The sequence below is a fragment of the Centrocercus urophasianus genome, unplaced genomic scaffold (genome assembly GCF_019232065.1).
Source record: "Centrocercus urophasianus isolate 14NV4802_14NV808 unplaced genomic scaffold, USGS_Curo_1.0 seq_28, whole genome shotgun sequence".
In the NCBI taxonomy this organism is placed as follows: Eukaryota; Metazoa; Chordata; class Aves; order Galliformes; family Phasianidae; genus Centrocercus; species Centrocercus urophasianus.
The window spans coordinates 5,402,112-5,426,476 of NW_024884844.1; the positions used below are offsets into that span (position 1 = coordinate 5,402,112).

The 24,365-nt window shown below is 40.5% G+C and overlaps 1 protein-coding gene across 7 annotated transcripts in view; it reads left to right on the forward strand.

Moving 5' to 3' along the window:
- Positions 1 to 24,365, forward strand: part of KALRN (kalirin RhoGEF kinase) — a 447,237-nt gene that overhangs the window by 290,005 nt on the left and 132,867 nt on the right. For 6 of the 7 annotated variants that reach the window (XM_042827277.1, XM_042827280.1, XM_042827273.1 and 3 more), the window contains 4 exons: positions 9,931 to 10,126; positions 15,632 to 15,798; positions 20,169 to 20,288; positions 22,734 to 22,952. In XM_042827277.1, coding sequence (XP_042683211.1) covers positions 9,931 to 10,126; positions 15,632 to 15,798; positions 20,169 to 20,288; positions 22,734 to 22,952 — 702 coding nt within the window. The remainder of the gene's footprint in view (positions 1 to 9,930; positions 10,127 to 15,631; positions 15,799 to 20,168; positions 20,289 to 22,733; positions 22,953 to 24,365) is intronic. The other variant, XM_042827274.1, reaches the window with a different exon arrangement.

A 24,365-nucleotide genomic window follows, 5' to 3' on the forward strand; every position in this document is an offset into this window, starting at 1 on the left:
ATGTTTTCAAAAATGGAGCAAAACATGAAAAACGGTGCTTCTGGACAGCCAGAAATATAAGGCATGTATGGAGAACCTGTGTGAATCATGAGTCACTCGTAAGATACCAGTCTGTCTGTGTTTCACTGCAAATTCCAGTTGTGCAACAAGAATTATGCTGACTTCATGTAAAGATTTTTTAAAAAGACAGAATCACTGTTTTCAATTCCTTTTCCTTTGTACACTGGTCTTTCAACCAACGATTGCTAAGACCTTTGCCATCATGGATCCCTTTACTGATGGGGCAGCTGAAGACAAGGGGCATGAGTAGTGGGCATAGTGGGGGTGGGTGGATGGTTGGACAAGATGATCTTAGGGGTTTTTTCCAACCACAATGATGTTATGATTGTATGATCAGCTCATGTGATTGTTCCTAACTGACTCTGCATGTCACACCAGAGGTAGAAATGCAGTGTGGATCCCTCTGTTTTGTTTTGAATTAATTCGGAGTGTCAATGCTATGTGGTGGTATATAATGGTATATAAATGGTAGATAAAGATATTTAAAACTGGAAACACACTTCGAAATCGTCTCAAATCAGGTTGGTTAGAAAAGACTTAAAGAAGATCATCACTTAGTTGTCATTGTAGATCTGCTATTTTTTTATCAACAGGACATCTGAATTCCCTCTGCAGGATTAATATTACAAGGAAATCTGAGAACATGTTTCATAGGGAGTTTACAGGCGGATGATTTTTGTTAGAAAGCTCTCTCTTCTAAGTGGGGAAATATTTTTATTTTAAAGCAATTTTTAAATTTATAACTGAACATGGAGAGAAAAAATATCATGTCAGTATCTTAAATTTTATGAGTACATTTATTGCTCAAACAACAAAAGCAGTTTAGTAGATAATAAAAAACATAATTTGAAATAATATATTAAATGATGCATTTATGCTGTGCATTTCAAATAGCTGAATTGGCTCAAGTTGACTCAATACCAATCCATAGAAAGTGGATTGCTGTCAGTTACCTCAGCCATATAATAAAGATTCCAAGTCAATGAGAAACTTATCAACATTAAGAAAATTACCTCATGCTTTGCTAAGAAGCAAAAAGATGTTTTCATCCCCATAATTAAAAAGCAGATAGTGTTTCTGGTGGTTGAGTATTCTAAGCTTGTAAGAGAAAAAGATGATGAAATTTAAATCAGGAAATTAAATACCTTTTCTACTAAAGGCAAGTAGCTTGAGCTGTGACTGGAAATGTATTTAGGTTTTAATTTTCTGTAATAGCCTAGATCCGGCATAGATTAAGAACAGTGAAATAATGTGTAGCAGTATGATTCTCAAATGAGTTTCTCCTTTCCTAGTCTAGCTAAGCCCCCTTCCATCTGTCCAGAGTGCAGTGGGTGCCACATTGAACATATCCCTAACAAAGTCTCTCTTACCTGCTGCAAGCGTGCTAATCTCTCTCCTTCCTGTGCTCCACAAACCATCTGCAAAAAGTGGGCCCAAAGCACAGTGCTCTTGTAGTGAAGGCTCTTCTCAGCATGCTTAGCTATCAGAGGGTTTTAGTTATCAGCATCCCTTTTTAAAAAGAGTGGCTGAGGAGGTTCAATTTTTGACCCAGGATCTTCCAGCCTGGCTGTCTATGTTGCGTAGTGTTTTGCTTACGTGGGTTGTGCTTTCAAAACAAAGTTCTTGTTTGACTTAGGTTTTGAAATGGAAACTTCACTGGGTTTCTGAAAATTAGCCAGCAGATCTTGGTCTGATAGCAAACCAGAAGCAGGTGATTCTGGAACAGCTCCTTTGCTTTCTTCTCTCCTTCTCCCAAATCTGAATGCTTTTGTTCTCTGTGCTGCTTCTGTCTGTTAATCAAAGTGTTTTCTATTTCCCCTCTGCTCTTGTGTTCTCACCCGTTCTCAGTTTCTTGAGCTCTTGGGAAGCCCTCCTGATGAGACGCTCCTGATGAGGAGCCCTGGTGAGAGCAAAATCTTGCTTCTCTCTGATGGAAGCCAAAGGGGTGCAACTGGGAGTCCATCTCCTTCTAGCAGGCTAAGGGAAGACTACAAGTTAAAGTTCAGTCTCAGAATATTTGCATCCAATATTGTCTCTTTTCATCCAGTTTTTGTACCAAATGTTTTCTTGCATTCATTTTCTGTACTAACCTCTCTCTTTCTTTTTAATTGATAATGCAAACTTAGGGAAACTTTCAAAGTCACAAATGGCAACAGAGTGCTTGGCCTTTATATTTTTCATTTAAACTGTGTCTGAATGCCATTTGTTCTTTGGAGACTTTCCTGCTCATAATGATCTCCCCAGATATTGAAGTCCATGCCATGGACCACATAACCCTTTCCTTTGGCACCCCTTCCTAGACTTGCACCATACCAATCTGCTTTGTAGCTGCCTTGGGTTATGAGCCTTTCCATAATCTTTTCTTCCTGACAGAGGTTTGGATTCCAGACAAACTGCAGGATTAAAGGTACTTCATCAGCAACATGCACTTCCATCTACTTAAGCATCATCGGCTTTCTCTGTACTTCAGTGAAATCTGCCAACAATTGTTTCATTTTGTCTTCAGGAAAAGCATTTTATGCAAAGAGAAGCCACCTGCCTTTCATAGAGAAGACCAGCTGTGTTCAGTTAGGACTTCTAAGGACTTCTGAGTCGCCCAGGCAGCTTTTGTGTTTTTCTTGAGTCAAGGCAGGTTTGGCAGATATGAATTTGGATATGAACCCAGAGACACGTAGCATGTGCTGCCTTTTCATTTTTGCCTTAATCTCATTATATTGACTGATATTTACACTCTAGGTTCTTGGGTTAAAGTATGAAATCCTAACTGTGACAACACCTGGAAACCAGCATAATAGAAATATGAGAGGGCCCTGCTATCCCTATGGGAGGTTATTCTGCCTTAGGTTTTAAAACCATAAAGTGACAACCTATTCTTTATTTAGGAAACGTATCTAACTTTGATGCCTGATATGTTTTATTCCTTTACCAAGTCATTGCACATTTCAAGACAAGACGGGATCATTAAGATTATATGATTGAACTTTCTGTGTGATGTATACCACAGCTGAGTTCGTGCAGCCAACCAAGCAACTCAGGAGATTTCATGCAGTGTGAATGTGGTAGCTGATCCATTGCGAGGAAGTAGGGTGTAAGACCCGAGGGACAATAGCTGGCAGGCTTCAGCAGTACTGCTGGCACCACACTGAGCACATCATGTATATGGAGCACAGTAATATCCCAGAAATATAGCCTCACTAAAACCTGTAAAGTATTCTTTGTCCCATGCTTCAAAAAATAGTCGTTTGAAGGCTTATTAACCATAACTTGAATGAATGCTAATCATTAGGGAAGTGCTGGATAGCTGCAAAAGAAGTGAATGGTAAAATGCGCTGAGTTGCAACCCCTAACACAATAAATGCCATCCGGAGCATAGACCACAGCTTTCAGCATATGTTTTCTTTATATCTTTTGCACAGAGATGATCAACTTCACCTATAAGCCACTGTAAAACTCAAATTGAGAACAGGAATGATCTCAGCACATACCTGTCTGGCCACAATTGTTGATTACCTCCAAGAAAAGTTCTCTCCTTCCTCCCCAGAGCTGCCCAGCTCCTTCCTTTTGCATTTTTCATTTCCTATAATGGATCTGTGTAGTGCTAGGCAGAGCCAGTCTCCTATAGTGGTATAGCAGTGTACTTTCTGGGCCAAACATAGTCCTGGAGGGGTTCTGGGGGTTCCTGCTATACAATATAAATTTGATCTGACATGCTTTTAGTCTTTCAAAAAGCAGTACGATCACTAGAATCTTCACCTGTTGGTTAACTAATTTTCCACCATCCTATCTCTTTGGCTCCATTTCACCTGCTAATTAAATTTTTCAGCCTTGAGTTCACTTGCTGCCTCTTCTGGCTTTTCACGTCCATCCCTGAGCGTGAATTTAGAAGGGAGTAGGAGCCAGCTTACAGACAGTAGTTTGATTCGCTGATATTCACAACTCACTTGAGCCTTCCATTCCAGATTTATAACATTAGCAGAATCTTTCAAGTGAATTAGCTGCCTGGTTGGAGGTACAAGATGCTTTATAGCCTCTCACTGACTTATAGCTGGCACTCAGAAGTGAACTTCTTTATTAGAAATAAGAGCTGCAGAGATCTTGAGATACACTTGTAAGAAAAGGAATGGTAAGAAAAATTTTCAGATCTTTCTGTTCATAAACTGGAATCTTATAATGACTCACACTGAGGTTATGTTTTTCTTTTTTATATGTATAGGTTTAAAACTGCACATCACTTCATTTTAAGGAAGGTAAGGCACTAAGCTGTCCTGGGTACCTTTTCTTCCTGCTTCTCTTGATATTTTGAGGATTCAGGAACCAAAAGCACTGGAGCAGAATCATTACTGTGACAGCCTCTTTACTCTCCAGCAGTTCAGGTCCCATCTAAGCCAGTGTGGTATCTCTGCCACATGTCAGAAGGAATGGCTGACAGTATTGTCACACTGTACAGCATCAACCGAAACCAAGACCTGAAGAGGAGGAACAGCAAACTTTCTGCATGCATGATTTGTAGAAGTGACAGCTTCATTCACCCTTTCCTACCTACATCTCCTCTACCATAAACCTGCAGCTTTAGTTTGCTCGTAGACCCACTTATACTGTCATATCCAGTCTTCTGCTCTTCCAGCTTGTTCTCAACTCCAAAGCAGAGCTGAATGCTGTCTCTCCTGGCAAGCCTGGACCCAGGCTATGGTATGTGCCCTAGAGATCTGGTCTCCTCTACTCCGTTACTTCATTATAACCTCTTTCTTTCTGCACTCACAGACTTTACAGACATTTCCTTAGGGTCCAAGAGTCAAAATTACCTTTTTTTTTTTTCTTTCATTTTTTCTCCTCTCTGGATTCCCTTCCCTCTCATCCACCTTCACTCTCTCCTTATGCCAAATGTATGGCACCCAACATTTTTGTTCTTGGAGAGAGGTGAATATTCCCCTTCCTCAATTCTGAGATCTGCCCTGAGAGTGTCTGACAGTTATTCCCATCCCATTCATCCCAATGCTCTACCCACTCTTCTTACCTTTGCTCCTCCTCTTACTTAAACCATCACTTTTCTTGCAGCCTGCTTCCTACATTTGCTTGTCTTTTCCAACCATCTTTACTCTTTTGCAGATTCCTCTAGCAAACCTGCTCTCTTTTTGTTGATAGCAATTGCTCCAAAGGTAGAACTTTCTTTTCCTCCTCCTCATGCACCCTTTCCCAGCCCATACTTCAAAATATCAGCTCCTGTATGATTCATTCACCATATAACATTTATTTTCTCATACTTGATTCCTCATTTCCTTCTCCACCTCCTTCAATTGGCAAACAAAAATTTCTGGTTGGCACTAAGCGGGGTGACTTTAGGTGCTAAACACTGAATTCACACCAAGCAAGCAGCATTAAAGGCTCAGCACCACCATTTTGTAGAAAATTTCGGCAGCAACATCAAGAAATAGATAGGATTTAGATATGAAATCATTGCTGATGTACAGTTACCTGCACAGCAGGCTTGGATGGACTCTTTGGCTTAATCCACAAGCACGCTGCATTATAGGAGTGTGATGGCAGGGCAGCTTCTGTTATCATTAATGCAGTTCTATTTAACCTGCCTCCCACTTCTCCATAGCTTAATCTCTATCCAGCGCTAAAGATGAAAATGTCTCTCTCCCCACAGTCATGTTATCTGCTGGTGTTGCAACACAGTAAATCCAGGAAGCAGCAAAAGCAGCAATGTTGTAGTAGTGGGATTTGGGGTATATTAACTTGCTGTTTTAGGAGGATGTCTGTCCCAGAGTATGTGGTCTAGACTGTAGACTGTGGTTGCTGTCTCTGCAAAGAAAGGAAAGACAGTCCTGGCTGATATAGTCTGTATATCTGTTATAGTCTTGTGATAGTGGGGCTCAGCACAAGCCCAGTATTTGCTCACACGCTAATGGAAACTTTTGTGCAATTCCTGCTGCTCTAATATGGATATATTGGGTAGCTCACTAAATGCTAGCTTAGGTTTGCTACCTGCATCATTTCTCTCCTCCCATTATCATGACGGCAGGAGCATCTATTACAAGTGAAAGTGGATTGTGCTTTCTAGGCTCGCAGTCAATATATAGCTTTGTTGTGCCTTTCCCTCTCATTAACACTCAGGTTACTTGATCTTCCTTTAGTACTTTGAACCTGTTTTTTGGCCACCAATCTTACGTCCTGCAAGGAAGGAGTATGGTTCCTTCCAGAATGAGTTTGACAGTGAGAAGTGTGTGTGCAGATTTCCTTGGAGAAGTGTGAGTACTTGGATACATCTGCTAAATCTGAGGTCAGTCTGCTGCTTTTACTAATGCAGGCCTGTTCAATTCCACTGTTGCTGCCCTTGTGATCCTTCTGCTTCTATTTCTCTCTCATCCCACATTTGAGCAGAGCTCAGAGCTTCTCTCTTAGTAGGGTTCTTATTCTTCCAGGGCATGTGAAGGATGCTGAGGTCTGTTTAGAATCACAAACACTGTGAAGAAAAAGGAATAAACATAAGAAGTACTATCATTTCTTCCCACCAAAAATCCAGTAGATGAACAGAATAAACTCAAATCAGCCATTCTTCTGGGTCAAAAGGGAATTAAACGTGTTCAAGGCCAAGGGAGCCTCATTTCTGAGACAATTTCTGACATTGGTTTGATATAATTGGCTCTTACCACGATTTAGGAGATGAGACTACATCAGATGAAACTGTATTAATTTTCATCATAGATGTCAATGCCTGACCCCTTCTGTGAGAGCATCCAGGGTCCTTTTTTGGACTTGAAAAATATACATGTGTAGTTAACTGAACTGCCTAATTACAGCCCCTTCATAAAGAAAAACAAATCATTTTCCCTATATCCCAGTCAAACTAGTTGGGTACTCAAATTCAGACTGGGACCATTTCCAAGTGATCCAGTTTGAAATACAGAAACTGGTGGGATTGTGAGGCACTGTCTGCACAGACAGGAAAGGAAGTGTCTTAATGAGATCTGCAAAGCATCACGGTCTCTGGGATAGTGCACCAGATTGGGATTCAGAAAACCTGGGTTGTTATCACAGCTCTGCTGTTGCTTCTTTGCCTTTGTATGCTTTAGATTCCCTTCCAGCCATCTGTTTGTCTTGGTTATTCAGAGCAATGTACCCAACCTTCTTGTACAAAAGCTTTGCCTGAGGAACTTGGTGATGTTCCACCTCTTGCTGTGTCTGACTCCTTCCTCTCTTCCCCAAACCCAGCACATGGGGTAATGATCACTCTTTCTTCAGCTCCCACTTGGAGCTGACTTCCCTCCTTCCTCCCTTCTGTCCACTGTCACTGTGTCACTGCATGTGCTCCTTGTCCCCGTGGGAACTGGCACTGGACCAGCAATCCCTGCTGGGCCTGTCTGTCTGTCTGGAGACACTCAGATGCAATCTGAGCTCCAGTTCCTGGCCATGATGAGAAGACATGAAGCCTTTGGATCTGGCGTTGCATCCCCAGAAGTGTATCAGCCTGTGTCCTGTTTGCCAGTGCTGTCCTTTCCTGTTTAATTGGAACCACCAATTTGAACAGGAGAATAAAAGCAGTGCTGCTCAGTGTCCCTTTCACAGCACATGGAAAAGCTTGCAAAAAGAAATGGCATCAGAGCAGAGAGATTTAACCCAGGCATTTGCACTGGGCTGCTTGGTCTCAGCATACTGGAAGATGTGGATGGGACCATCTGTTGATTCCCTTGTATGTCCACCCTCAACGTTCCTGGTAGTTTGGCCCTCCAGAATACTTGTGTTTTCCTGGCCTGAAGATGTCCATAAACATACACAGATCAAGTTTTGATCAGAATCCCCATATTGTAGCATGGCTGTAAGAGCAAACTAATATAACACATTCTTTGACTGTTTTGATCTCTTCTACTATCATTACTTCGGGTTGCATATTAGGAAAAATTAGTTGGCAACCGTGCGCATGGCAGGGGGTTGGAACTCAATGATCCTTTTGGTCCCTTCCAACCCAAGCCATTCTGTTATTCTGTCATTCAGTTCTGATTGCAATTAGTCAAGTATATTTCTCTAACATAAATACATTGAATAGAACCGTTCTCCAGCATCTACTCCAACCATTTCTCCAGAACTGTTGAATCTGCCAAGAAGCTCCCACAGCTCAGGGACTCCAGCTATAGTGTGTAAATGAATCAGAGGCTGTTGGAGTCAGGAATGGGGCCAAAGGGACTGCAGAGGTAGTTATTATTTAGAGTTAATTGAGTGGAATGGGTGATGGGAAACAGCTGAAGAGAAATAGAAACTCCTCAGGATGTTCACACTCTGCCTTTCACCTTGCCTTTCACCCAGCTGAGATCCCAGGTTCTTGGTTCAGTAAATCTGCTTTTTTGCTTCTCTCAAAAAAGAACTGAAAACCTGTGCATATATTTTCCCTTCTAAGCAAAGCTGTGCTCTCCTGTTCATGCTAATGAGAGAGGGGCTGAGAGCTGGTCCTTTTGGGTACCCTTCCAGTGTCTGCACTGCATTTGTTGTTATGCTTTGTGGAAAAGAAAACCAAATGGAAAATGTTGAACCTTGGCTACTGAGGAAACGAAGCATCTCACTGCACACAGGCACTGAAGAGCACTTTTACGAGAAACAGAGAGCCTCTCACTATATTGTAACGTGCCAAAATGTGAATCTAAATATCTGGATTTAGCTTTCCTCCATCTAGCTTTGACAAGTTGACCTATGAATCAGAATTCAGGCATATATGATTTATTTCCACTCTCCTTGTCCTGATTTGTTGCCACCAGAACATTCCTTCTTTTTGTCTGCAATAGCAGATTCTGGTATGAAGGAGACTGGGCTGTTTGGGTAGGTTAATTATGTTAATTAAACAGGCAAAAAATAGAGTGGGACTTCAGTATTGGTTGAGTAACTGTGACTTAAAATGTGAAACACAGAAAATACAGTAATGGACTGCTAGAGTCATCAGACTGCCTGTTTGAATTAGGATGCAGAGAAAGCTGCAGAATATTTTGCACGTTCCCATGAGTTATTTGCAGATAATATAGCTCCCCTTTGTGATGCTCCTGGTGATTCACCCAGCCCTCGAGAGCGATGTTTCTGTGCTGTGCTTTGCCTGTCTGTAGAAGTCTGTTATTTATATTCATTCCCCAGTATGAAATCTTTGAGATCTACAAAACAAATTTATACGGGGCCTATTCCTTCTCAAGCTAGCATGAAGACCCTTAAAAAGACTTCAGATCCTTGGAAGCACAACATAGGTCTACTGTGGGGATTAACTCACCGATTTCATAATAAAATGTTAGGTCTCGTGATCTCTGTTAACAACAGGTACTGCTCACAGTGTACTAGATCAGTAATAATTCTGCAAATGTATTAGTTATCCATGTTTTAGAGCTTAATGGAAGCAGCTTATAATTTAAATTCTATGAAGAAAAAGAATACATGTTATTAATGATAAATATTTCCACCTGCAGTTTTAACATACAGAGTGATGCAGAATGTTTTAATGAACATTTAGAGCATTTTGGGTTCTGGGGACAGAGGTGTCACAGTATTTTTGCAATTCTGTTACTACTTTTTCTTCATTTAAATTTGAATTTATTCAGAAGCATTTATACCACCATCCATATGAGTACAGTGCCCTGTTGACTGTGCAGGGTTGACTTGGATGCAAAAAAAATTGTCACGTTTCTTGTTGGACTGATAATCTTTTCATGGATCCTTGGCTTGGCAAAATGAGGACTGTCACCATTAATGGGCAGAATCCAGAGTATTGAGGCTGTGGTTCAAGGGTTTCTGGATCACAGTCACAGTGTGAAGTACTTCAGTTATTGATGCATGGTTTGAAAGCAAGATTTTTCATTGGTCTTGATTGAATATAGTATCTATCTTGTGTCCATGAAGGTTACAGCAGAGTTAGATGCCTGGAATGAGGATCTGCTGAGACAAATGAATGATTTCAATACCGAGGACCTTACTCTGGCTGAGCAGCGTTTACAGCGTCACACTGAGAGGAAGTTGGCCATGAACAACATGACTTTTGAAGTCATCCAGCAAGGGCAAGATTTACACCAATACATCATGGAGGTCCAGGCTTCAGGTGAGCGGAACAATTTGTTCTCTATTTTGTATGAGAAGGAACAAAACAAAAGGGAAAGAAACACCACCTATAACCAAAACACATTTCAAAAATACACCAGTACGTACAAAGCACATCAACTTTTAACATAATTCAGTCTGTTGTAAAGCTTTTCTCCACAACCAGAACCGCTCCAGGATTTTGGAAAATTCTTTGAGTCAGGATCACACATCAGAAATCGCTGTTCCTTTGAAATGGAAATTCAGTATGGAAGTAAAGCTGAAATTTAAGTTTCATTCAGAAAGTTTTATGCAACTGCAGGCCAGTAGAGTTTGTGATCTATTTCAGAATAGATGACAAAGAAGAGAAAAAGGTGGAGCGAGAGAAAGAGGCAGAGGAAAGAGAAGCTAGCTAACCAGAAGCCCTATAGAAGAGAATTCAGATATGAGAGCCTTGAAATTTATCAGGAAATTGAATTCTTGTTTCCAGCCAGCTCTAATTGGAATTATTTTGTGTATAAAAAGGGAACTTGATAAACCATAGTGGAATTTTCCTTTTCAATGTGCACTTGGAAGTTAAAGATAGCCACTTGGATGCAAAAAGCTTTTGGCATGTGCACTTAAGTGACAGACTTGATTCATGTTGATAGGGAGTCTATCTACTTCATCTACTCTTCTCAGCAGTGGGATCCTATTTCTAAGGTATCCTATGAATCAGGACTTTTGTATCCTTGCATTTTGTGTTTGGAAAAAGAGTATCGTAATTCAGATTAATCACTGCATAAAGTCTGGAAGTGAAAGTTATTTGCAAAGTGTTTAAACCTTCTTAAATGTCTGGAAAAGTGCAAAGCAAGAGCAATTCTTTTCTGTCTCTCCTCACATGCACTACCAAAATAAAAAAGATTTTTATGGATTTATTCTTTGGCTAACATTTTACTCCTAGACATTCACCTTTAAAAAAAGGATTAAAAATAAAAAATTGGCAGTATTCAACCTGATTGGCAAGCTGTACTCAGCAGAGGCTGTAGGTTTGCTGCAGGCGTGTGTTTTGAACTAGACAAGCATTGTGTGAACCATGTGTGTGAGATGATATGAGCTCTGCCCACACAGTGTCTGGTCCTGTGCTTCAGCTCTTTTGCTTTCCAGGCTAGCAAATTGGTCCTAATACATCAGTTACTACTCATTTTTGGTGCATCCTGGAAGCATCTTAATGTGAGCAGTAATTCATGGGAGGAAAAGAATATCATCCAGAACAGTGCAGACTCAGGAGCATCAGGGACTGCTCTTCAGGGAAAAAAAAAAAAAACAACAAACTAATTCTGTGTTTATGAAGAAGTTAGAAACAATTTTTTTTTGGATTACAGACAAAAGATCAGCAACTAAATGAAGTGACTTTTAGAATGTTTTTATAAGATTATCTGAGATCTCCTTCTTTAAAGCCTACCCAATAAAAATCCATTGCTCCCAAAGGCAAGGAAGTGGAAGCCTCATAGGGATGCAGAGTAACTGTAGTTAATCAAAGGTAATGGTCAGATCTGCCAGGCACAGAATGCTAAATGCTGGGAGAATGGCAAAATAAGGGAGAGAGATTGCTCTTGGGAGCCTACTGTTTCTTATTGTAATAAAGGACAGCTATAGTCCATAAAAAATTCATTTAATTTTACTCCCTCTTGCTGAGTCCTATATCACAATCGTTCAGTGCATGAGAGATTATTGTTCTTACTGCCAGAACTGCAAATTTGCAGGGGTTCTGGGAAATCAGTATTGCTGGTTCGCACTGTACAGTGTCACCACCACTACCATCAAAATTCAACTACAACCATAGAAGATAAAGGCAGAAAGAAGCTTTTTTCAGGGACATCCCACCTAACCGTCCACTCTTAAGTGCCTGGGGTTTCTTTCCTTCCCCATAACTCTCTTTCAGCTTTATTCTTTTTAATGTATCACGCAGGAACCTGATTTAATTTTGATCATTCTGGAGTTTGGCTTGGAGGTCTTTAAGCCTGTCTGTCCTTAAGCAAGTCTGTCAGATAGAATTACATCCAGGTTTTTCCATGCATAATGCCTTTTTCACTTGGAAATCTTGTGCAGGTAGAAAAAGATTATAGACATTTGCCCATATTTTTTGCATGTGTGATGCAGACTTGGAGCAGCGATTCTTACCAGAACGTGGAGTGTCTGGAAGTCCATGTGAATACTGTGCATTGGATGCAGCATATCCAATTGTTCTACAATGGACCAGATCAGACTCTGTGCAGATATTTGTGTACACACTGCATATCTACAAATCCACTGTTTCCAAAATGCCGTACAGCACAGAGTTATGTCCTGTGATTCTTTCCACTGGTGCAGCATGTGTGAGTGATCCTGCTTTGGATTAGACTGTTTTCATCATAAGAATAATTCCTCTGCAAGTAAATGTTTGGTTTTGTTAGGGACCACGTAAGATCTGGGAGTTGTCACATCTTCTGCAATTCCGCAGTACTTTCAAATTGTGTCCATGTCTCACAAATATTAGTGTAATTTGGGAAAGAAGTTTGCTTTAAGAGAATGCTGTAGCAGTATTCTCAAGAAGACCGACTTTTAGTGACCCAGCACTTTCTGTTTCAGTGGAACTATCTGCTGTTTTTCCAGGCTGATTGCAGTTCTAGTACTGATATCAAAGGACACCCCGATCAGAGGGGATTCATGGGTGAAAATGTGTCCAAAAATTCTCAAAAAAGGATAATGATTGTAGAGTGTTTAGTTTGATACATTTAAAGTGTTCTGATGTTTCCAAAAGAGGTAGTCTAGGCATTTCTGAGAGTTTAGGACTGTGATTCAGCAGGGATTTAACACCCTGACTCAAGTTGCACTGACGACACATACACATCAGTGGTACATCCCTCAGTTGTTCATGTTCTAGGTACTAAAAGTAGTTACACTCTTGGACTTGATGATCCATATTAGTCCCTTCCAATTCGGGATGTTCTTTAATTGTTGACTGAGTGCACACAATTAATTTGTTATTTAAGTGCATTCACATTGTTAGCATTGTTGTCACCATAAGCACCAGTCAGGTGTCGCTAAAGATTCATGGATCTGGCATTTTATGTCTAAGGCAACTTCTCTAAGCCAAGCCTGAAAAATACGATGAGAAACTGATGTTGGGGAAATTTACACAGTCCCTGCCTGTTATGTGGAAAATTCAAAGCCTTGTTGTGTCCTGGATGTCAAACTTAAAATCATTCATGTCTTTTCCTAGCATTGCATTGCTTCAAAGTGAAATGGAAGTCTGTTTCATTTTGCTTGTGATTTCACTTATAACACAGAAAATAGATGCAGCAAGAAGAGGATGCTGCACTGTTGTGTTCCAGGCTGGTAACAGTTCAGCCTACAAGCGGGTTCAAAGCAGCTCCAGAAGAGCTCTGTACTGGTCAAAAAGCAATACCTCTTCCATACGTTGAATAGTATCTGACAATGCAAATAGCACAGCTGTAACTGATGCATGTCTTGCAGGATGTTGGCCAGAGTGGGTACTCCTTGTAATTATTTTTTAGAAGTAGTTTCAATTCGTTATCCTTCACTGATATCTGCTGTACGGGCCAAGGCATTAGAAAAAAAGAATGGCAACCAAGTTCAGTTTATCAAAAAGTCAGCTGCGCTTTCCTGTCTATCAAAACTTAATGTAAAGATTTTATGTATGAAATTATTCTGAAAGCAAAGGTTTCCAATTTGCAAACCAATCTTTGAGAAGAATAAGTGCTCTCACTGCGTGCACTGGCATTGCAGAATAAATCTGTGTGACACATGACAAGCACGAAAGGGCAGACCATTCATCATGGGGAGTGCGGGCTGCCCTTGGATAGCATCCCAGGCAGCTTGCTGGTTGCTGCTGATGAGTTAGCACAATCAAAACCAGACCAGCTGAATCTGCATGAAGGAAAACGGTGCATTTAATATCAGAAAGGTGTGGTGAAGTCAAGCATACAGGAAGCTCGTCATGTCCTGAGGATACAGAACCATATGCAGGCTAATTGTAGTAACAATGCTTGGTGTCTGGCGTTTGAAAGAAACTTCACTCCTAAGAATGGAAGCGTATATTAGATTTCCAGATCTTAAATGGGAAGCCAGGGGCCATTCCACTTTATTTGGTAATGAAGAAACTGTTTGGTTTTGGCTGGGAAAGGGAATAAGCCAATTGCTTGCATTCCTTTATGCTTCTTTTTTTTTCTTTCTTTTTTTTTTTTTCTTCCTGCTAAAACCAGAAACCAGGAAAAAGAGGATAAGGTCAATCATAAGGTCATATTTATTTTGTGTACTGTCCTCTGTGGATACCACTGTGAGGGAGAATGAAAGTTACAAGCCTCTGAGGAAGAGAAAGGGGGAAGAAAAGGCGTTTTTCTAAATCAGTTTTAAAAACAATACACAACCTTCTGTACAGCAGCTTCTAATTAGCACAATTCTTGTATAATGTCCTATTATTCCATGAAATCAAATGGCTTTGGAGAAAAGTGTAGTGTTTTCTCAGCATTACTGCAATCTGATTATTTTCATATTAGGTCGCTGATCCTCCCTGTATTGAGGCCAATGGCAAAATTCCAGTTGACCTCAATAAGGGAAGAGTCAGATCTTTATTAGTTTGTAATTACAGGGATTACAGTAAGACAGGATGGCATCATAACTCCTCCAGGCCAAGCTTTCACAATTACATTACATTTGTAAAGTACCCAACAATGCTGTCACTCTCGTGTGATAAAGAAGGAAGATGTGATGCTCTGCACTGTACTTCATGTAACTGACACACGCAAGGCCCACCAGGAAATTCAGGAGGTGGGAAGGGACCTAAGGAGGTCTCAGTTTCCACCTCCTAATCAAATAAGGTTCAGCTATGAAATTCAGACCAGGTTATACAAGTGTTCTCCCTTTTCATGCAAAATACAAGGCATAGGAGTTCTGGTACTATTTTCTGTCTGCTAGATGAGGAATGGATTGATGTCACTTTTTGAAGTAATTCTGAATGAATGGGTCGTTTTTAACTAAATTGTTGCTAATGATCGTGTAAAGTGCCCAGATGGAAAAGATGTTTCCTCTGTGGAGTTCCACACACTCATGGCAATGTATCTGGCAGCTAGAATTTACTTTATTTCACTTTTCTGTTTTCTTCCTCTTCTTTTTCCCTCTTTTTAATTTGTATTTGTAAAGCATAAGTCATTGGTTTAATCTAACAAAGGGAGGTTATTTCTGCCTTTTAAAGTTAACTTTATGTTTGGGCAAGGCTACGGTTAGTAGCGTTCTACTATTCAGATGCTGATGAATGAGGTGAGCAATCATCAGCAGAGAACCACTACTGTGTAGGAAAATATAGTGGTGCAGAATGGGAAACTACACAAAAGCCAAAAACTCCCTGGGAGAGAACTCATTGAGGAAAGTGTTACTGAGAGATTTGCAGATCAGTGTTTTAGGTGGGAAATAATTTTGAAGTTCGGACAATGACTAGAATTGCAAATAAGTGCAAGATCTCTCTCTGCATGTTGTTCTATTGTAGGCATCGAGCTGATCTGTGAAAAGGACATCGACCTTGCAACACAGGTACAAGAGCTGCTGGAATTCCTTCATGAGAAACAGCATGAGCTGGAGCTTAATGCTGACCAAACTCACAAGAGGTTAGAGCAGTGCCTACAGCTCCGGCACCTACAGGCTGAAGTCAAGCAGGTGAGAGTTTTTAACTATGCTTCGGGTTCTTAAATAGGTTTTCAGCCATTGCAATACCTAGTAAACCAGTATCTGCCAAGTCACACAGCTTTAGGTGGATGATCTTAATCCCTCTTTCCTTAGCAGTACTTGATTTGCTGACAAATTACAGCATGATCCTTTACAAATATAGAAGGGCTCTGTTCCACATCATGGCTTCATGAGCAGTTATGGGAATTCTGTACGGAGCAGACCCTTTAGCTTCTCAACTGGAGTATGCCTCAAACTGTGTTCTGGAAACAAATGATTTGAGCTGGGATCCAGGCTGATGTTTTGTGGAGAATTGCCCCAGAGCAGAGGATAACTGCGCAGTGACATCTGAGTAAAGAATTACAGTAGTTTCACCTTTCTGTTTATTGCTACACATATTGGCCTAAAGGAATCTTCAACAGGTGAGATAAAAGCTTAAATCTGTGGTCTCTGTGCTAGGATTTACTTAACCATCTTAGTGCTGTGACATTCCCGTTCTTCTAGATTTCATTCTAGTGATGGTGGTCATGTTCTGCCTCCTGTGTTTTCCCTTGGTATTTTATTTGGGTGCCTCATATTTCAGTATTACACTATACTTCCTGCTCCAGAGGTGACTTTATGCTTCAATGTAGTGCTTATGTCTGGATTGTAATATGATCTTAGTATCATTAGAAAGAAGAGAAAGATTTTTCCAGACACATGGTGTATTCGGGTTTCCATTTTACCAGTAGAAATGGGGGAGAAGACAGAAATAATGAATATATTGAGTGCTCCCTAACTACTATCACAGTTATTTCTTCTTCAGAAATGAATTTTTGAGTGACATTTTATCTGGATTGCTTTTATCATTGCTGGCAAAACATCCTTCACTCCTAGACAGCTTCCAAGCTAGAAGCTGGCAGCACCAACATCAGTGCACAAATTTGCTTTCAGAGTTCAGTTTGATTTAATATTTTGCAACCATGAATGGAACTTGCACAGAACTCTTCTGAATTTTGATTTTGAATATATGACTGATTTGTGTTTCTGATAATTCTGGGGACTCTCCTCATAAGCCTCCACAGCTCTACAAAGTGCAGCTTTCTTCTGTGAAAGAGATCTTCTCTATGATATTCATAATCACCACATTAATGTCAGCTTCCGTAGCTAAGCTTAGAGTTCTGTACAGCAGTTTTATGACTGAGTAGAGCCATTTTGACTGAAGACAGAAGGTAGAGAGGAGCAATACATGTAGCTGACCCCACTGACCAGGATGATGGATGGTTGGTCAGGTTGGTCAGCCCTGCAGTGCTCACAGAGCCTTGCAGTGCAGTGTAGCACTCTGCAGGTACCTCATGTTACTTGCCTCACTATCAAGAGACTTCTGGGCTTTCCTATTCTGCAAACCAAAATCTAACCAAAGGAAATGGTTTTAGGATTGAAATATCTAATGCTTTGAGAGAACAAACAGCTGCCTTGAATTAGTATTTTCTTAACATTGCTTGGGACCATCAGAACTTTTATTACTGTGTGACCTTTCAGCAGGCCAATTGTGAAGAATCATTGTATTTGTTCAGCTGAGTAATAAGGACTCCTTTGTTTATTAACCTATAAATTACCACAGCTACAGTTTCCCTTGGAAAGAGCCAACGTAAAATATATCTGTGCTCTATCTATTTGGTTTCCTGGAGATGAGTCATATTCCCAACCATTTAGTGAAATTGGGAAATATATTGATTTTGGCTTGCAATTCATCTCCACTCTGGTCCAGATTTACTTCACTTTCGTTTTATTGCATCTGAGATGATGGGTGATCTCATTACCAAGTTGCACTCACTCTTGCAAGTCATCTGAGATTTGATTGCCACCAGACAACTACTGTAGCTGTGCTTACATTCTGCTGACATAGGAAAATTGGTCAAGGCTGCTAAGTGTACATGTGTTTGCATTTTGATATAATGACTCGTGGAAATACAAAGTCTTTTAACCATCTCTATCTATTGAAGTTTCATTTAGGAGGTTTCCTGTTTTAAATCACACGCACCCAAGGTTTGAATGCCTGGACAATGAGTTGAAGTCTGGGGCTGTAAAAGAAGGACAATTCAGAGTGAGATGTTTTGTGAACTGCTTTAGTGTGGAAGTAGCATAGACCAGTGATTCACAAACCCTTTGTTATTCAGAAAGATCCTTCCCAAGACTTATTTCCCCTCATTTGGATCCCACTCATTTCCGACAGAAACTACAGAGCTTGGATTGCTCACATAGAAGTGATAATACAACAGAATTGTGGAGATCAGTTTCAAGAACAAGCTGTCTTATACTGTGCTTGCAGCTGTTTGGCTTCCAAAACCCCTCACTTTTCATCTTTGTGTGGTTTTTTTTTTTTTACTAGTATTATTATAAATGTTCAACATCACGTAATGCAATCCCAGATACTGTCACAGTATCACACTACACTTATTTTCCAGGTTGTTCTTTACAAGTCTGTTTGGAAATCTTTATTCACATTTTATCCACCCACCGTTATTCTTTTGGCATTAGATTTGCTTCCTATGGGTGTGCCCATAGGATGACAGCAGTCAGTCATTTGAGGGATGCTGAAAAACTGACTTTTTGCCTATTTAATACATCAGAAAGTTCTGAGAAACTGGAGTAGAGTTTTGAACATGACTGAAATTTTTAGCAGGTTGTGAAAACGTCAGCCCAAATGGAAGCTGCTGCCCAGGGGGCCCTGGCATACCTTGTTTGTATTATTTGGGGAAAAAATAAAGTCAATTAATATATTGCTTTTTTAGTGTGCAGACTGAGTATTTTCTACAGTTAAGTGGCCCAATATGCCATATATCACAGTATATCAAATGTGAAATGATGCATTGCTTTATGACATACTCACATAAAGGTTTTCTCAGATATACCCATCTTTTTTAACTTCAGCTTTTGGTGCCATGAAGTAGGCAATAATCTAGCCTTCTTGTCAGATAGATTGTACAAACTGCCAGCCAAGAAAGACTACCATATGATAAGCTGTGTTCTTTTCCTCTAAATCTTTGTTGCATTTCCCATAGGAACAATAATACCTACTGATGAAAGAGAGAAAGCTGACAAATGAAATCTTCCACACTGTTGTAGTGAGCAGATGTAATTTCTGCAAATCAGGGTCAGCTACACGTGTTGATGATTCCTCTTTATTTCTCCTAGGGAAAACTCATTTTCCTGCCCCACAGGGAACTGAATGGCTATAAGTAGGGTGATGCATGATGTACAGATAAAAAACAAAACAACTGAAATTCCCTATTTCTTACAGACAATTTAATGGATCAGTCGGTGTAAATGATGGCACAAAAGGGAAATTACTATGTAGAATATTGTGACAAAGTCAATTTTGGAGCTTTGTAAATCACAAGCTAAAGTTAGGGCAGTGTATGGGCAGCCAGGATTTCTTGTGCGTCTGTGAATTGAATTCAACAGCTTGCTGGTTCATTGGAATAATTTTACTCCCACACTGGTAAAAAATAGGCTTTGAGCCAACACAGCAAAGAACTTGCATGTGCACTCTGGGTACTAATTTTTCATAAGCATGCCTTAAAATAGCAGAAAATATTACTGCTTAAATAAATGAATAAATACAAGCTTGATAGATTAATTACACACATTCGGAATTTGATTCTTTAGTCAAAACAGCAGGCATTTCATGTCTACAAGTAATCTGAATGTCTCTGAAGTAAAGCCCTTTGACTAAATATAAAATGCAAGACATGGAGTTTCTTCCTAGCTGTGAATGCAGGTGGAAACTCCCACTGCATCTTAAGTGTGTGTTAGATGAAACCAACTGCAACTTTACCTTACTCCCTGAGCTCTGATTTTTGCATGAAAGAAATACGAAGAAGTGGAGCAGAAGAGAGCTGCAGCATGACCCAGCAAAGTCCGTAACTCTGAGTAGAAACTAGAAAATGTCATAGGATCATACCGTGGAATCATATTCTAGGGCTGGAAGGGACCTTAAAGATCTTTGTGTTTCATTTCAAATCTCCTTGATTATGTTTTTTGGTTTTGCTATGAAGTGTTTGCATAGAGGAGTAGTCATTTTTTATGATCACATATTGGAAATGAGAGTTCTTTGCCATCTGACTATCCACATGTAAATACTTTCAGAGTTTTCATTCCTTATTAATAGCTTCTGCAGTAAGAGCTTTCCCTCCAACAATTTCTGCCTCTAAGTCCTTATTTTGGGATTTATTTCTGCTCACTGATCTCACTGATTCAGCCTAAGACAATGTTGGGCAAAATACATTTTTACTAGTTGGTCTGAGACATGTTGGATGAGTGACAACAGAAATCTTTGCCTGAAGCCCCCCTTGCATAAGCACATCCTTTCTTTGCAGGTGCTTGGCTGGATCCGGAATGGTGAATCAATGCTGAATGCAAGCCTCGTCAATGCAAGCTCCCTCTCTGAGGCTGAGCAGCTCCAGAGAGAGCATGAGCAATTTCAGCTGGCCATAGAGGTAACACGAGCAAATTAATTTGGTTTCTTCCCAGGTGAATAGCATGCAAAGAGTTATCTCTCGGGCATCAGTCATGGCTTGCTTGAGGGAGGGAAGGGATAAAAACTTCAGAAAATTGACTTTGCATTAAAATCATAATGCAACAAGAGAGTTTATTTATCATCTGGAGCTATTTTTTTCTGCTGTCAGATAACAGCCTCTCCATTCCTGAAAATGATGCTCACACATCTTCTGATAATTTCTTTGGTTAAAAGTAATAACATTAAAATTCACAAAACAATCTGAAGGCAGAAGTTCATGGACTCATTCTCTTTCCATGTCCAAGATTTGCTGATCATTTCAGAGCTTTCATTTATGAGTATCTTTGATACTGGGTAATGCTCTCCTTGGTAAATGTTTGATTCAACTGTTATGTTTTTGATGTTCATTCAAACTCCCCCATACTCAAATTTTCAGTTTAAGCATGAGGTAGGAAGAGCTGAACTGAGCTGAACTGAACTCATGGCCTGCTTGCCCTGGAGTAGCACATCTTCAGTTCAAGCTGGCTCTCAAAAACCGCTTATCTCACTCATGGTGTAGTGACATGGCAGGGGGAACAGGTCTTCTCTGAGCACCTTTACTTCGGATGAGAATGTAGTGGAAAATTATTACCTCCTCTCAGCAAAGGACTGCAGTGAATCGCAGAATCATAGAATCATTAAGGTTGGAGAAGACCTCTAAGTTCATCTAGTCCAACTGTTCACCCACCATCACCATGCCCATAGTGCTCACACTTTGGGTCAGCCCTTATATACCTTTACCATTATGAACACACGTTACATTTGCGAGGTGTCCTCACTCTAGTTATGTGTGAGAGGACACATTGCTTCCTCCTGTTCCTGCTTAGCACAGTGTATATGCTTCCCCATCTTTCTGTTAATTGCTATGAAGTAAAGAATTGGTTGGCAAATCCCTTTCTGTGGTTTGAAAAGCTAAATCAAAACTAAACCAAACTTTAAGCTATAAAAACAATATTCCCATAGTGGAGATTTTAAGAGACGACCAAAAAATAAAGACTCCTTATGTCTACTGGTAAACTTCGGAGCAGTCAATATACGTTATAATGTAGCTGGTAAATAGAGAGTTTAGATATTACCAAATGACCCACTTTGATCCAGCTTCACTCACAGTCAGGAAGGAGCAGCTGTGGTAAAGGAAGGGGTTTTCTGTCAATGCTGGATGAGCTGGTGGGTACCACGCCATGCTAGCTGTGGCTCAGCAGCCACTGCTAGGCAGCAGTGGGGGACAAGACACCCTCCAGCTGTGTTGTCACAGCTTGCTGCTGTTGGGGAAGGGCTTGGGTCTGCTAGGAAATGCAGATCACAGAGGGAGAGGTAGCCTACAGCACTGTAAGGGGAAAATAAGTTTTCAGAGGGAGAAAACACTAGATTAAACATTTAAACTGTTCAAAGCTCAATATGGGGAAGTGATCAGCAAAGCACATGGGGCAGATAGTCCTCTGAAGGCATGCTAGATGTGGAATTGATTTTCAGTTAAAATCCTTTAAAGTCTATTTAAAACAAGTATTACGACTCTAGCATCAGTACAGCAGCTGGATATTAAATTTAACCAGTTGTTCTTGAACATCTTCCTAAATATTTCTGCCAAGTATTAATCCTTTTTTTTGCTAATAGCTTTCCTTACATTGCATAATTCACCAGTGTATCACCAGATGATTTCAAGCATCTTTTAAGGTTCAAGAATTAGATCATAAATGTATCACATGAGAATTTGTCAGCAGCAGTTACCACTGAGATGCAGAACAGAGGAGACTTTGGGAGATTTTAGTGCTTCTGTTCAGAAGATTAAAATCAAATACTGGACTAACCCTGAACACATTTACTTGGGGGCTGGGAAAGGCTGGAGGCTATTTTCCCCTCAGCAACCTATGAAGGAAGCTGTAATCATTTGGTTAACAGAGATGCTAGTGCAGGCTGGGGAATGGGACAGATCACTCAGTCCTGCCTGTAAGCCCTGCTGCTCATGCCAGCAGACTGCCTGGAAAAAAAACCCAACTGACTGTGATTTGCTTTTGTGCCTGCAGCCTGTGTGTGAGGCAGTCAGCATTGAGCACAGTTGGGGTGGGAGTTCAGCACAGTTACTGCCTGCACTGAGGCTGTCCAAAGGGGTCCTCCAGGATTCCCATCCTCACCCAGGCTGTTGTCCTAGGGGCAGTGGCTGGCCAGTGCAGCTAGCCTATCTGAGCCAGTGCTTGCTTGTGCCAAGCCTTAATAATGTTGCAAATGTACATGAATAACTGAAGCTAAAATGCTTTGCAGAAATGAACTGTTAACTGGAGATAACCAGAAATGTTTCACTCTCTCACATCTCCATGCTCACACCTCACTTCACCTTTCTACCATAAATCTGGCACATCTGTACAACCTCTCCTCTCATCGTGCACAGTCCCTCTTTCATGCCACTTCCTTACAGAAGACACATCAGAGTGCCCTGCAGGTCCAGCAGAAAGCCGAAGTACTGCTGCAGGCTGGGCATTATGATGCTGATGCCATCAGAGAATGTGCTGAAAAGGTGGCCCTGCACTGGCAGCAGCTGATGCTGAAGATGGAGGACAGGCTCAAGCTGGTCAATGCCTCGGTGGCCTTCTACAAAACCTCTGAGCAGGTGAGCAGTGCAATTGCTTACAGTCTAGGACCTTTCTGTCAACTGATTAGGGCAAGTGTGGTCCTCAGGTACCCCCAGCCAACAGACACCAATGTGAGTGCACTCCCACATGGTAGTGGTGGTGGATGTGGGTTTTCTACTCTCACCCCAAGTGCAGAGGGTCTTCTGCTGACTGTGGATCTCACAGCATTAGCAAAATGAATTGAAATGACATTTACTTCAGGGGCATAGCAGGGCTCATCCACACAAGGAAACTGAAGGTTGAACTGATCAAAACTGAGTTTCAAAAAGACAAATAGAAGTATACAATAATTTTCATCTTGAAGTTTTCATTGAAGCAATATGGAAGCCATATATTTTTTGACTTTTTTTACTTTTGTTTTCTAAATTGCCCACTTTCCAAAGTGAAGGATTTCGGAAATCCTACCACTTCAGTTTCAAGTCCTGATGGCATCAGAGTTCATTTTAAGGAATGTAAATCTTCATTTCCTTGAGAACTGTTTGCCATCAATCATTTATTCTGTGAGCAGCAATAGCCAATATTTTCATTAGTAGTAAGACATCACCATGCCAAAAAAGATGCCAAGATATGAAGTGATTTCTCTCAAATCCACTTGCAGCACAGTTAATTACAGCAGTAGCCACTGTATGCAGACATAACGTTACTTCATTCCAGGCATCCATGAACTGTAAAACACATTCCAATTGGCTGCTGGTACAATAGGATTATTTATGCATTGCATAAACTGATGCAACTTTACTGTAGTCAGTAGTGAGAATTAGTGTCATAGCATGGATACTCAACTAGTCTTGCTGATTGTAATTTACTGCAGCCAGGCAGTCTGTGTTAGTGTGGACACTGCAGGAACCTGTGCTTTTATGAAAAGGAGCAGTGACTTTCATTAAAGTTTCTGTTGTTATCAGCACACAGTTAGTTCCTCAATTAGACAAGCAGATTTGGAAAGTTTTTTTTTAACATAGCTAAAGATGTCATTGAGGACTGAGATAATTTTTCCTTAACATTGATGCAGGAAAAAATCCTTGGGCCACTTTTTGGTGTCATTTGTTTAATGCATTTTTAAGAGTGCTTAAAATTAATTCATTCCTTATAATGAATGTCTTTCCCTGTGAAGGGCTTCAAATAGATTTACAGTCCCTAATGCACTGAGGATTGAAAAGAATTACAGCTGTTGGAAGATTGTGAGAAATGAAAACCATTAAGGGATTCATTAGTTCTTTAGACAGTCAAATGTGCTGGCCAAAATATGCAGAGCCAGTGATTTATCAGTTTGGTCTCTCTTCCTATTTCCAAGTCATAGACAAGCATACTGCAGTGCCCACCAGTTCATTGATGAGTTGTGTCTGTTCAGCAAATGGTTGGGGCAAAGATCATTCAGTCTTGAATGCTCATAA